The 14,731-nt window shown below is 36.3% G+C and overlaps 1 protein-coding gene across 3 annotated transcripts in view; it reads left to right on the forward strand.

Moving 5' to 3' along the window:
• LOC149828006 (protein transport protein SEC24 C-like) overlaps positions 1-14,731 on the forward strand; it is a 112,658-nt gene that overhangs the window by 63,546 nt on the left and 34,381 nt on the right. For all 3 annotated transcript variants that reach the window (XM_090019793.1, XM_090019792.1, XM_090019794.1), the window contains 7 exons: positions 1,670-1,750; positions 2,218-2,295; positions 2,405-2,497; positions 2,704-2,758; positions 5,333-5,409; positions 6,282-6,353; positions 6,432-6,515. In XM_090019793.1, coding sequence (XP_089875919.1) covers positions 1,670-1,750; positions 2,218-2,295; positions 2,405-2,497; positions 2,704-2,758; positions 5,333-5,409; positions 6,282-6,353; positions 6,432-6,515 — 540 coding nt within the window. The remainder of the gene's footprint in view (positions 1-1,669; positions 1,751-2,217; positions 2,296-2,404; positions 2,498-2,703; positions 2,759-5,332; positions 5,410-6,281; positions 6,354-6,431; positions 6,516-14,731) is intronic.

A 14,731-nucleotide genomic window follows, 5' to 3' on the forward strand; every position in this document is an offset into this window, starting at 1 on the left:
TAGTTGCAAATTCAACCACATGTAGATGTCTCTGTTGATGTTAGGACTGCAATTTATCTTATTTTGCCAGCTTTTCTGGGCTTATTCTTACATTACTTCTTAAATTAGGTGTCTTTCATAATACCTGGTTCAGGTTGTAAAATAGTGGAAATGTGTAAGAAAATTGCTTTGTTATGGTTAGTTGGAGAGGTATGCTCAGGAAATATTGATGGGTTTAGTGAAAGGGATGGATACAGTGGAAACAGGACACCTGAGTTGGATGCTGGCTTTTGTAAACATAGCTGGAGCCAAGTTGTGTAAAAGTCAGAGAAATCTAGAACTAAATCTGGTAAAGTATGTCAGAAGTATTTTGTAGGATGAATTAAAGCCCTGTTGTCATTGATTTGGCTTGCTTGAGGGCATACTGAATCATGATCTCTAGATTCTTGACCATGTGGCAAGTCAGTGTCTCTAGGATTGACTGGTCAAATTTTTCTTTATTTATTTCTCACAAAACCATGTTTGGAAAATTTGAATATAGAGTACCAGGCCTAGCACCGGCAATTATACAAGCATAGCTAGTTCCACTATCATTATCATGATAATATCATAAGGGAATTGGTTAAACTTAAAAAAAGTTTAGAAAAGGACTTTTCCTTGGGTTTAGCATTTTAAAATAGTAAAAAATAAAATACAAAAAAGTAAAAAGCAGTTTTCGTAGCAAGAATATCTTTTTTAATTTCTTCAAAGAAATTATTCTTCAACTTTTGATTTCTTCTGATGTTAACCCTTTTCAGTTATTCTGGATGGTGACATCTGCCTTTGTTAAGCATGCACAAAAAGGACTAGATGACATTGTGGGAGGTTCTAGTCCGTAACGATTTTTGATGAGTTTACTCTTATTGCTAGTATTGACTTCAAAATGGCCTTTGGAGATTCTCTGTAATTTCCTTTTAGGAATGCAATATGTTTTTTAGTGAAAGTATTGTTAAAAGCATTGTCTCATGTGGGTGTTAGAGGCTTGCTTGATACTAAGTACTTTCTTCAAAGGCACCTAGTGATCCTTTCTATCTGTGACTCTATGGTAGCTTCATGAAAATAAAAGAAAATTTGTTATGTGGCTGATCTACATGTGGTTATTTGAGATTCATCAATATTATTTTTAGATGTTTAACTAGCATTGCATGCTTATTTTTAGGGATTGTTTTTTGTTATTAACTGGTAGAACTGGGTCATGACTTTCTGGTATTTATGTTGGTTTGAATCTTTCCTTAACCTCATGGTTACTATATAAGTGCTTAGAGATCAAGAAGGGCACCGTACATCTTTTGGACAATTCTTTTCTAAAAACTAGTAGCTTGGAGCTCCTTTTACTTTCGTGTTTATTTTTATCTGCATGCTGCTCGACCACTTCAACTGACAAAAACTTCTGTCGATCCTAAAATCCAGGTTATCCCTGATTATACTGAAAAAGAAAATAAAAATAAAAGGTTATATCAAAGCCGCATTTCTGTACAAAATATGATAGATTTCATGTTAAATGTTCTATTTGCCTAGTTTTAGAAATTTTACATGTTCCGTTCGAATTGCTGACTATGGAATGACATTCTTGTACATGATCAAGGGTTTTATAATTTCTTATGAGGAATGCTGTTTCTCAGAGTCAATCTATTTGTGATGTCTTTGACAGGAAGGTCCTCGGACTATGGTTGGTTTTGCAACATATGATTCAAGTGTTCATTTTTACAATCTTAAGAGACATTTGCAACAGGTAAATAGCCAATTTTTATAATTTATTTTTGAATCTTATGGAGGTAACTATTGAAAAATGACATGTAGTTAAGTAGTATGCTTCAAAACGAATGCCTTTGATGCCTGTTACATCCATGAAGTACCAGTATATGTGGAGAAAATGCCCTTAAATCCTCTTTATCCTCAGAGATACCCCAATTCTGGTAATACCTAAGAAAGTTCCAGTTTTGTACTTTGTGTTTTGATCCCGCGGAAGACGTCATGGTGGATTTAGTTCTTTTTCCACTTATCTTTACACTGTTGGAATTACTCTGCTGAAATATGTTCATAAAATGTTGGACTCAATGCACTGAAATTTTGTTATAATGTTAAAAACAGGATGAGTGAAATGGTTGTTCTGTGAGTAATCTCAGTTTAAGACCAAAAAATTGCACCAACATGAGAATGAAATGTTGCTTGTTTGATTCCCCCCTCTTCTCATTGCAGCCTTTGATGCTCATCATTCCTGATGTCCAAGATGTTTACACCCCTCTTGAGACTGATCTGATTGTTCCACTTTCTGAGGTTGGTGTTATGAAAAATTCAATTTTTTGCCTTTTATCTTATCAATGTTTTTACATAGCTTATTTGTGATAGATTTTAGACTAATGGTCATTCCTTTTCGCGTACTTAGTGCCGGCAACATTTGGGGCAATTGCTGGATAACATTCCGACAATGTTCCAGAATAACAAAGTTCCAGAGTCAGCTTTTGGTGCAGCTATAAAGGTTTTTGAGCTTTCTTCATCTCAGTACATTTTTCTCAGTGCACAATACATATAAATGGAGAAATGGAACCAGAATTTTGCATCTTTGCATATTTTCATGCTAACACCTATATCCATTGCATTGTCGTTACTGATTATTCCAGTGAAACTATTGTGAGTTCATGTAAAATGCCTCTGACTTCTGATATCAAATTTTTTTATTTCCAGGGTGCTTTTTTGGCTATGAAATCAACGGGAGGAAAGCTGCTTGTGTTTCAATCAGGCAATATTTTTTCTTCCTAATTTATCAATTTATTTAGCTTGGAACTTATCTCTTTTCCTACCTTCTCTAACAGGGTTTATCATTACAACCTTCATCCTTATATCTTTGTTTGCAATTACAAACTAAAAATATGTCGCATCTAGATTTCTGAATGACAAGAAATGTAACTGAGCTTGTATGATGTGTCTTGGACAATGGCATCTCAAAAGTAGATTTGGTTAGCAAGTGCAATAATGCATTTCTTAGAGTTATAATTCCTAGGGTGATGCCTTCCATTTGCATATGGACTTCCAGATTACATTGAACAATCAAATATTCTATAATAAGAATGTCGATATAATCACAACTTGATGTAAGTTATGATAATTAATATATTTTATAACTCATAAATGTCAGCTCTGTGGTGCAGCCACCTATTTGGTTGTCATTCTCCACATTCATCTCAAGAAGATCAGTTGCAAATTTAGAAGCAATGTGGTAAAGACCAGAGATACCGGAAGCTTCTTAGATAGGTGGGAAGCCTGTCCACGGAAACTCGCTTCGGAAGTGCGATACTCATCACTTCCGAAACTTGATGAGAATCTTGATTCTCTCATGCTTCTTCTATGCTTTTCACATGCTTCATCTGTTCTTATATGTTATCTCACTCTACTTTTCATGTTTTTATGTGTTTCCTCCCACGCTTCTCACTCACTTCCATGTGCTTTCTCTAAATCGGCAGTCATCATTTATAGATTTTGTTAAAAATTTAATTCTTATACTAAAAATCATGAAATTTAAGAATCACCACTTTTATTTTAGTTTTTATTTGTGTTCCATTTCGATTCTCATTCAATTCTTATATTGCTTTTTTTATTCCTCGTTTCCCGCTTCCTATACATTTTAAAATGCATCGCTTCTCGCTTCTGCTTCCTGTATCGTTTCCTGCTTCCGCTTCCTTGTCTGACAACCTTGGTAAAGACAAACCAGGAAGATGTAAGACATATTTTGCAAAATGTCATCTACTGTAGATGATCCTTCATGCTAGTTGCATAGAGAAGCTTGCCATGTATTTCTCATGGACCGACAGTTTTAAGTGTTGCTTATGAGCACGGATCCTTGGAATGTGAAAATAAGGATGCCTCGAGCATTAACAGGAACAAATTTTGTTAAATATCATGTCAACTATTGCTCTGCCTTCTTTAGTGATAGTAACAACAATAGCCTTGAACCTTTGTAAGCAAGCTTGGGAATCCTTTTAAAAAAAAAAAAAAGGAAAGATGAACTTTGATTCCAATGGAAACGATATGTCCAATGTAAGTTCATAATTCATGTGAATGCTTGATTGAGATGATGCCCTTAGTTTTTGGTGCTTGTTGCAGCATCAGATTTCTTTTGAGGAGATCTGTGTGTTTTGACAACTCAATTATACTTCTTGGTCAGGTCATTTGAATGACTTTTTGGTGATTATTTGTGGTATGTGTTTTGCGTGTTAAAGGCTGAAATTATGAAGGGAGTTTTCTTGTTTTATTTCTTCATGTTGTCTTCTCTTCTTTCTTCATCTTAAATTGTCAAAATCTGATGTATTGACTTCGGGGCCCTTCTTCAACATCATTTCCATCTATTGTTTATCTATATCTGTTTGCCCTTTCCTACATAGTCTAGCCCATTATGCAAGTTACGGAAGGATAACCAAGTAGAAGCCACATCTATAATTTACATCATTATGTGAGGCTTCTTGCACAGGATACATCCATTTTTTTTCTCTTTCATGACACCTAGGTTGTCCTAGAGTATGGACACAGCTAAAAGTACATTTTGCACACTATTACTGTGTAACTTCCCATTGAAACAGCATGTAAGGGGGCAGAACATGAGTGGAAACTGGAGTACCCCTGTGACAGAGATCCAAAGAGTGGATAATGCAAAAGCGTGCAACACAATTTCCTCATTTGAAAGGCTAAGCACATAACTGGCCTGCTTCTTGCCCGATAGCTTGTAGTTTGTGTATTTTGAGAAGCTTATGGTAGAGCGTCAACCAACTCAGAGAGCTTTTGCTTATAACAACAGACTGAGAAAACCTTTCTCTTCCACCACTTCAATATTATTATTAACTAGCTAGTCCTTAAATAGGTTTGTCTTCCATTCGGATGCCTTTATAAGGTTCTTTCTTTCAGATATTTCCCCTTCTTCAATACCTTGTTAGAAAGTAAGCCCCTAAAAGTTCTTCTGGAAAGCTCTATGACCTTGCAACTCGTATCTAGCACATGTATGGGCAAGCCACCCTGTCCCTCCCTCGTGGTTATAGTTTACATGGATCACTTGAAAACAGGTTCTTCAAGTCATTGCCAGCTGAAAACTTGCACCTTCCAGTGTTACACTTGCACCAACATCTCAACCCTTACACATGCAAGAGTTGTTTATTTCTATTGTTTTACTATGTTCAAGTCCATGGACAGCTTAAATTTTTACCTTAATCATTCTCATCCATTGCTTATTGTCTTCAATCTGAGGAGTTGCAACTGCTTTTTGCACATAAGAAGAGTTATCAAATTCAATTTGCTTACTTTAACCCTTTCTTTGTTTTTATTGCAGTGCTGCCATCAGTTGGTATTGGATCTCTATCCGCTAGGGAAGTGGAAGGAAGAACAAATGTTTCTGCAGGGGAGAAGGTAATGGTTTTCAAGCAGATTTTTCTTGTCTTGGCATTTTTAGTTTATTTTGATGCCAATTTTGTGCCCACATAGAACTAGCATGATACTTGCATCTCTCTTTTGCTGATTTCTACTTGAAAGATAATTGCATCTAGTTCTGCAACTGGAGAAAGATCTTTCCTACTGTGTTGAAACAATGAAAGCCTTTCCTTGGAATGTGTGTGGTTCTCTATTTCAAGTACATGTATAGCAGAGGCATGTTGCTTTTTAGTGTTTTGCAAGGATAAATTTTTATTTTTTTGAAGTAAATAGAGTTGATAAGCAAGCTGAGCTGCACACAAGAAGCTCGAGCTTGATTCATTTGTGGGCTTGGTCAAGTTTGAGAACTAGGCTGATAGGCTGAGTTTGTGCATAGTTGTGCTTGAAATAAGCATGCCAAGCTTGTGCAGGCTTTGGACAACTTTGCTTTAATCTAAGACTTGTTAATATATTGTGTTCAATGTTCATACTGTTGTGCATGCATGTGTGTGTGCTCATGTGAGTCACAGGGTTGTAACTTGATTTTCTCCTAACTGTTCTTTCATTTCTTATCAAAAAGCCAAAAAGGATGTAGAAAAAGGAGAATAATAATAATAATAACAATGATTGCTTGGCTTGGATTGACTAAGCCGAGCTCAGCTTGATATTCAGGACTGAGACACTGTAGCCTGATGCTTGGCTTTGTTGGCTTGTTCACGTGCCTACTAGTAATCTCATGAATTAACACAGCTCAAGTTTTACTGCTTCAATTAAGTGTTATTTACTGGTGACAATAAATATGGGAGTTTTTGAACTAGTGTTATGTGTCTTTCTATTCTTATCAACACGAACAATATTTGGTTGTGAGTCAGGATGCCCATAAATTACTTCAACCAGCAGACAAGACCTTAAAGACTATGGCAATAGAATTTGCTGAGTATCAGGTAACTTTAATTCTACTGTTTCCTTCCCATGATTCGGGGTGATGGTGTGTTTAATCTTTCGATCACACTTTCTGTCAGGTTTGTGTAGACATATTCGTCACAACCCAAACCTACGTTGACATTGCCTCCATATCTGTTGTTCCAAGAACTACTGGCGGGCAGGTAGGCTTATTAGACTTTGATTGACAGGTTGGTTTAGATATTGATTAATTTATGTTGAAATGGAGAATATGGGTTTTAAACCAAGTGTAGTTCGATTAAGATCACATTTTTATATTTACTGCTGCTGTTTTTTTGACCTTTAATGTTAGGCGCATGGAAGTTTATTTCAAGCCTTTTACATTGGTGCACATTTTATCTTGTTATTTCAGTTAATCTTGATTCTGGTAGAGAAAATATATATTGCAGATAACTCTTTTGTTTCATATGTTTTTACGTTAATAATGTCTTTCTTGTTAGAACTTAGAAAATATCTTTGTTACTGCACACTGACTGTATTAGGTACTATTTGTAATGATCATGTGAAAATTCATGATAAGATGTAAAGATTGTCTTATGCTTGTCCCAGGTTACAACCAACTTCATGGCACTGTTCTTTTTGTGCCTCACACCAATCAACTAAATTTTTTGCACTTGGAAGGTATGCAGAGCTTTGGGAGGATGTGTGTTACTTCTGATACTACAACCTCTAGCATAGGATCAAAAGTAGAAAGTTCCGCAACGAAGGGTAAATGTGTGGTTGGTGCCAATAGTAGTATAACTGCGAGTACAAAAAGAAGAGGAGGAGGAGGAGGGAGTTCTTTGAGAGGAGGTAGAACTAGAGGCTCTATTAGGAGTTTTTCCCCTCCTAGGACTGATAGAAATCGTGGTTCCCTGCTTCATACACAAGAGGAGGCACCGAATGGGAGAGAGACAAGAAAGTTGCAAAATTTCCCAATAGCCGACTGTGGTATTGGGCTTCCCATTAAATACATGCTGTTACAATTGCTAGGGTACGAAAGTACCCATCATACAACAAATGTAAATTACAATATGCCATTAATGCCTTTAATGAACATGTGCTAATTAGCTGAACTCGAATTGGGTTTGGATAAGATCCAAACCCAGTCATGAATACACGCTTCTTTTCATCCTCCCTAAGTTGTACATGGTTTTGAACCATGAACAACTTGCCTTTCAACTTCCAGAATCGGTCCTTGATAAGCCTTTTGGTAAACAAGTCAACAACTTGATCAGTAGTCCGAACAATTTCTGGTTCAATTTCCTTCTCTTTGACTTTGTCTTACAAAATGTTGATCAATTTCAATATGCTTGGCACGACTGTGGTAGATAGGATTGAATGACATGATGATGACACTTTGATTGTCACATATGAGAATATATTTAGATATTGATTCTCCTACTTCTGTCAATAAATGTCTAATCCATGTTACTTCAGCTGTAGCAGCCGCCATTGATCTATATTCAGCTTCTGTGCTTGATCTGACAATAACCCTTTGTTTTCTACTGCTCCAAGAGACAAGATTTAGGCTAACGAAAATACAATATCCCGACACTGACCTATGCTCATCTTGGATCTCCTGCCCAGTCTGCATCTGTGTAAACAAGAAGTTCATGCATGTTATGTTCATTCATACTCTTTCTATACAAAAGACCATCCCCAATAGTTCCCTTCAAATATCGAAGGATACGTTTAACAACTTCCATATGTCCAATACGCGGTTCATGCATGAACTGAGATACCTGATTGATTTAATAGACAATATTAAGGCGAGTAAAAGTAAGATATTGAAGCATCCTCACTATCCTGCGATATCCTGTAGGATCCTCATACAAATCGCCATCTCTTGAATTGAGTTTTTGATGAAGTACACTAGGTGTGCTTAGAGGCTTGCAATCTTTCATACCTGCTTTGCTGAGAACGTCAATAGTATACTTATGTTGGGTAAGTGTCATGCCTTCAATAATTCTGTCAACTTCTACTCCAAAAAAATATCGCAGTTTACCAAGGTCTTTCATCTTGAACCTGTGGTTTAGGAGTTCTTTGACCTGCTCAATGTGTTCATCAGAGTTACCTATAATGATTATGTCATCTACATCTATCAATAATAAGGTAACTGTGTCGTTACATTTGAATATGAAAAGAGAATGATCAAGAAGCGAACGACTAAAACCATATTTCTTTATTTCAAGAGAAAAACTGTCAAACCAAGATCGAGAGGCTTGCTTCAAACCATATATAGCTCTCTTTAATTGACACACATAATCTCTGGAGTTCCTTTCTGCATACCCAGTGGGTTGTTCCATGTACTTTAGAGTTCTATGTAAAAATGCATTTTTTACATCCAGTTGACTGATAATCCACTGATGTTCAATAACCAATGATAGTATGATTCGAATAGTACCCATTTTCACAACCGGACTGAAGGTCTCATCATAATCTTGTCCTTGCTCCTGGGTGAATCCCTTGGCAACTAGCCTAGCCTTATATCGCTCAATAGTACCATCTGGCGTATACTTTATTTTGTATACCCACTTGGACCCAACTACATTTCGATCATGTGGTCTGGGAACAATCTCCCAAGTGCCACATTCATGAAGAGCCTCCATTTCTTCATTCATAGCTTCAATCCATTGCTTAGAATTTGCTGCTTGATAGAAAGTCGTGGGCTGATCTTCCTTACCTAGAGAGGTTAAGAAGAGTTGAAAATCCATAGTGAAATTCTCATAACTTACCCGTCTATCAATAGGATGTCGGGGTCGAGTGGATCTTCCGGGAGCAGAGGATGAAACAAAGGCAGAAGAAAAATTCATCTCTTGATTAGAATTAGGAAGAATCCCCTTCTCACGTCTAGAGTAAACAATGCCTTTATACCTTTCGGGAGGTAAGAGTGGATCTGAAATGACACTTTCCTGAGTTGTCTGTACAACATAAGGCATGTTTCCCTCGTCTCTTTTATTACATTATGAAGGACAAACATCATCAACACTAGAGAAGAGGTCAGAGTTCAACCAGGGATGATCAACTTCAATTTCAGGAAGGGTGTCAACCTTGTGATCAAAATTTAATTCATCAAATACAATATTCCTGGATATTTTGATACGCTTGCTCACGGGATCATAACATCTGTACCCTTTATAATCATCAACACATCCCACAAATCTGCACTTCAAGGCCTTATCCTAAAACTTGTGTCGCATTGAACTGTCAACATGAACATAACATACACACCCGAATACTCGCAAATCATGATAATTTGGATGAACACCATGTAAAGAAAGGTAGGGTGATTTGTTTTCCAAAATATTCATGGGCAATCGATTTATGATATGAACGGCTGAATGAAAGGCCTTTGCCCAGAAGGTAACTGAAAGGTTACTATCATGCATCATGCTCATGGCACTTTCGACAATATGGCGGTGCTTGCGTTCAACAATCCCATTCTGTTGAGGTGTATGAGGGCAAGACACCTGCCTACGTATTCCATTTTTCTGGATAAATTTAATAAAGTCATTTGAGGAGAATTCACCCCCTCCATCACATTGGAAACAAAGGATATTATCAGAGAATTGATTTTGAACAAAGGAATGGAAATTCTGGAATAACTTGAATGTTTCAGACTTACATTTCATAAAGAAAATCCATGTATACCGAGAATAGCTATCAACAAAAATGAGATAATACCTTATGCCCGACATGGAGGGAACTGGAGTCGGACCCCAAACATCAGAACAAATAATTTCAAAAGGCTTTGAAGCTCTTTTATTAATAGAATGAAATGGAAGGACATGACTCTTACATTGAAGACAAATAGAACATTTTTTATCGACATTTAAACTTAGACTTGACTTGAGAATAAGACTGCTAGAAACAAACTTTTCAATAAAACGACTACTACAATGACCCAAACGACCATGCCAAAGATTTGGCTTATTACACTCAGAAAGACTAAAAATATTTTTAGAAGAAACTGAAGAAGATGATGATGCGAGCTTCAAAGTGGAAGGATTCTCTTGAAACACATATATATTCCCTTGTCGCTTTCCTTCAATGAACATTTCCCTTGTGTGAATCTCCTTGACACGAACAAAAAAGGAGTAAACTCAACTAAGGCATTGATGTCATCAACAAGCTTAGAGACAAAAACAATATTTTTCTTGATATTCGGAGCATAAATGACATTTGAGAGAGTAAGAGAAGAAGTAGACATAGGAATGACAAAATTTTCAATGTGAGAAATACGATGGTGAGACCCATCTCCAGTGACTATACTATTTTTACCAACATAGGGAACATGAGTTAGGAGCTTACCAACATCACCAGTGACATGAGTGGTTGCACCAGAATCGACATACCAAGTGCCCTGATCATTTTGCTTTAAGTTCAATTCAACTAGAGCAGAGAGTAACAACTCCTTGACTTCGTCACTGTTCTTCAATTTATCTGACCCCTTGCTTGTCTATGATTTTTTACCTTTATTTTTAGGATTGAACCAACAATTTGCTTTGATGTGCCCCTTTTTATTGCATAGAAAACATGTCAGTATTGATCTTTGCCTTTGCCCACTGGGAGGAATATTAGGTGTAGGTAATATTCCACGACTTCCTTGTCCATTTCTTTCTTGACTCCTATCTCGAAAATCATATCTACTACGTCCTTGCCCATAGGCAACTCCTGTAGCAAGAATAGTGTGTGCTCCACCTTGAGAATGCGTATCTTCAGAAAATCCCTTTAAGGTCATCTCATACTGCAAAAGCTTGGCACGAAGATCTTCAAAAGTAGGTAAATCTGGCAAACACAGTAAGGAAGTAACCTGTTAAAATGTACTCCACACACACACACACACATATATATATATATATATATATTACATCAATACCCGATAGAGGTATTTTTGTAATTTCACATAGTTGTTTTAGAAATCAACTATTTTTTATTTTTTGTTAAAATGTAATTCCTTTTTTTTTTCTTTTTTGTATTTTTTAGGAACCAAAAGGGGCTCCAACCATAGAGTCGTTGGAGCCCCCAACGGTCACAAATGTGACCGTTGGGGGCTCCCAACGACTCCATGGGAGCCCCCTTTTGGGCTCTTCTTTTGAGGTCCTTGGCCTTCCTTTTCCTTCCACTCCCTCTTGTATAAATAGGGGTGAACCCCTTGTATGCATGCATTTTAGAGAGCTCTCTCTCTTTTCAATAAGAGGCTTTTTATATTGTTGCCTTCTTAAAGGCTTGTGTTTGTATTGTCCCTTAGTGGACTTGTGATATTGTCTCTTTTATTGATTGTTGTAAGTGCTTATAAGCACTCTTTATATTTCCGCAATATCTCATTACATGGTATCAGAGCCACTCGGTTCTTGAAAGGAAAGTGTGGTACATATATTTCATATTTTGTGTATCTCTTCTCTTCTCACTTCTTGGAAACATCATGGAGGCAAAGATTGACCTATCCTTCAAGCTCAATGGAAAGAATTACATGTTGTGGGCATCAGCAATGGAAAACAACCTCAAAAGAAAGAAACTTTGGGGTTTTGTCATGGGTGCCGTTTCAGAACCTAAACTTATGCTCACAAAGAACGAAGGAGGTCAAGAAAAAGCTCTTGAAGGAGATGCTCGCCTCAAGGCCATTGAAAATCATCAAAAAGTGAAAGATTGGGAAAGCAATCACGCAAAAATCCTTACGTGGTTTATGAACAATGTTGAACTCAAGGTATGTGCTAATATAGCTAAATTTCGTCGGGCCAATGAGGCTTGGTTCTTTATGAAGGATATGTATACCCAAAAGGATCTTGCAAGAGCATATTTTTTGCAAGAAAAGATTAGAACCACCAAACAAGTGATTCTAGCATTCAAGACTATTATAGTGCCTTAAACCCACTATGGGATGAATTGGCTCTTTTAGAGCCAAAATGGGTTGCTATGGAAGATATTGAATTGAGATAAAAACAAATGGAACAAGAACGATTATTTCAATTTCTTTTTGGGCTACGTCCCTAATTAGAGCAAGTGAGATCCTCACTTCTCCATAGATCTATATTTTCTCCAATTGAGGATGCCATTGCCGAAATCACTCAAGAGGAGACAAGGCTTAGCATGAGTAAACATGTTGATGAAGTGCTTGCCGTATCCAAACCCGACAACAATGTAAGAACCTATAAACCTCCTCATTTTGGGAAACAAGGAAACTATAATGGAGGAAGAAAAATGATTGTTTGTCATCATTGCTATGAGCCGGGTCACATCAAACCTGCTTGCCCAAAGCTTAATGGAACTTTCAAGCCTAAGATGGCCTCCCTTGAAGAAACTACCATCAAAGAAGATGAAGGCAAGAATGGTGACCTCAAAGAAACTCTTGGGCAAATATATATGGATCTTCAACAAATTCTTAAAGCTTCTTCCTCCACGTCGGGTGCGGCTATTGCTTTTACATCATCACCCGGTACGTATTCTTGGATCCTTGACTCCGGAGCCTCTTTTCATATGACCCCCCATGAAAATGCACTTGTTGATGTTTGCGTCAATTTAAAGGGCTTTTGTGTCTCTACGGCCGATGAAACTTTTTAAAAAATTTCAAGTATTGGCTCTTTTAAAGACTCAAAATTTTTGTGTTCCAAAAGTAAGAGTTATTTCCAAACTAAATTTAAATCTCTTTTCGGTCTCCCAAATTGCTGACCATGGATGTGAAATATCTTTCTAATCTAATGGTTGCTTTGTGCAGGATCTTCGGTCCGGGAAACGGATTGGGCAAAGCCATAGGAAGTGAGACATCTACTTTATGGATCATTTAGACCTTCCCACAAATTATTTTTGTTCTTATGTCCAATAAAAAAATATGGAAACTTGGCATAAAAGACTTGGTCATCCAAGTTATTCCAAAATGTACCTTTTTCCCTTTGGAAACAAATTTTGTAAGGAAAAAGAAATTAATTGCAAAGATTGTTTTTTTGGAAGAATGAAGTCTATTTTGTTTTCAACTGGAACTTTTCTTTTGTCAAGACCATTTAAATTGGTGCATTCCGATGTCTGGGGGCCTTATCCGGTCATGTCTAAAGGGGGCTACTCTTATTATATTACTTTTATTGATGATTTTACTCGGTATGTTTGGATTTATTTTCTTAGTCATAAGTCGGAAGTATTTACTTTCTTTAAAGATTTTTATAGAAAAATCCAAAATCAATTCCAAAGTAACATATCTACTTTGAGAACCGATTCCGGTGGTGAATATTTATCTCATGAATTTCAAAACTGTTTAACTCAAAAGTAAATTTGTCATAAAAAATCATGTCCTAGAACCCCTCAACAAAATGGCCTAGTGGAAAGGAAACATAGGCACATTGTAGAAACCTCTAGAACATTATTTGTCTCTAGAAATATTCCAATGAAATTTTGGGCCGAAGTTGTTTTAACCGTAACTTATCTAATCAATAGAATGCCCTCTTCTAAGTTAAAAAATGCTTCTCCCTATGAAAAGCTCTTTAAATTTTTACCCAATTTCAATCGTCTTCGTATTTTTTGTTATAAATGCTTTGTTCTATTACATAAGAGAGATAAGTTGTCTCCAAAAGCAATTAAATGTGTTTTTCTAGGATATAGTGAAAATAAAAAAGGGCATAGATATGATGTTAAAAATGATAAACTTTATGTTTCAAAAGATGTAACATTTCTTGAAGATGAGAATGGTTTTGATAAAATTGAAGAAACAAATGAAATTGATTACATATTTTTATATGATTTTATTGATGACATACAAAATAATTCTCTTGAAAGCATAAAAGATACATGTGAGGTGTCCAATCTTGATATAATACCCTCAAATGATAATAATGTAAATATGAATGTATACTCAAGAAGAAATCAAGAAAACCCTATTAGTGCCCTCGAAAAATATTCCCAAATTTTTGAGTCTACAGAGGAACCACAAATTAGACATTCTTCTAGAATATCAATACCACCAAATAGGTTTGTATCCTATGATTCTTTGACACCCAACTATCGAGCATGTTTAATATCCCTACATTCTTATTTTGAACCCGCTCACTATAATCAAGCTAAATCTATACCACATTGGGTTGAAGCAATGCAAGTTGAACTAAATGCACTAAAGAAGGCCAATACTTGGGAAATAGTTAATCTACCCCCACACAAAAAACCTATTGGGTGTCGTTGGGTTTTTAAATTCAAAACTAAAAGCGATAAATCTTTAGAACGATATAAAGCTAGGCTAGTCGCTAAGGGATACTCACAAGAATATGGAATTGATTATAAAGAAACATTTGTTCCCGTAGCTCGAATGACCAGTGTCAGGACTTTAATAGCTGTCGCATCAACCAAATAATGACCTATTTGTCAACTTGCTGTAAAAAATGCCTTTTTAAATGAA

The sequence above is a fragment of the Nuphar pumila genome, chromosome 10 (assembly GCF_984573655.1).
Source record: "Nuphar pumila chromosome 10, dmNupPumi1.hap1.1, whole genome shotgun sequence".
NCBI lineage: Eukaryota > Viridiplantae > Streptophyta > Magnoliopsida > Nymphaeales > Nymphaeaceae > Nuphar > Nuphar pumila.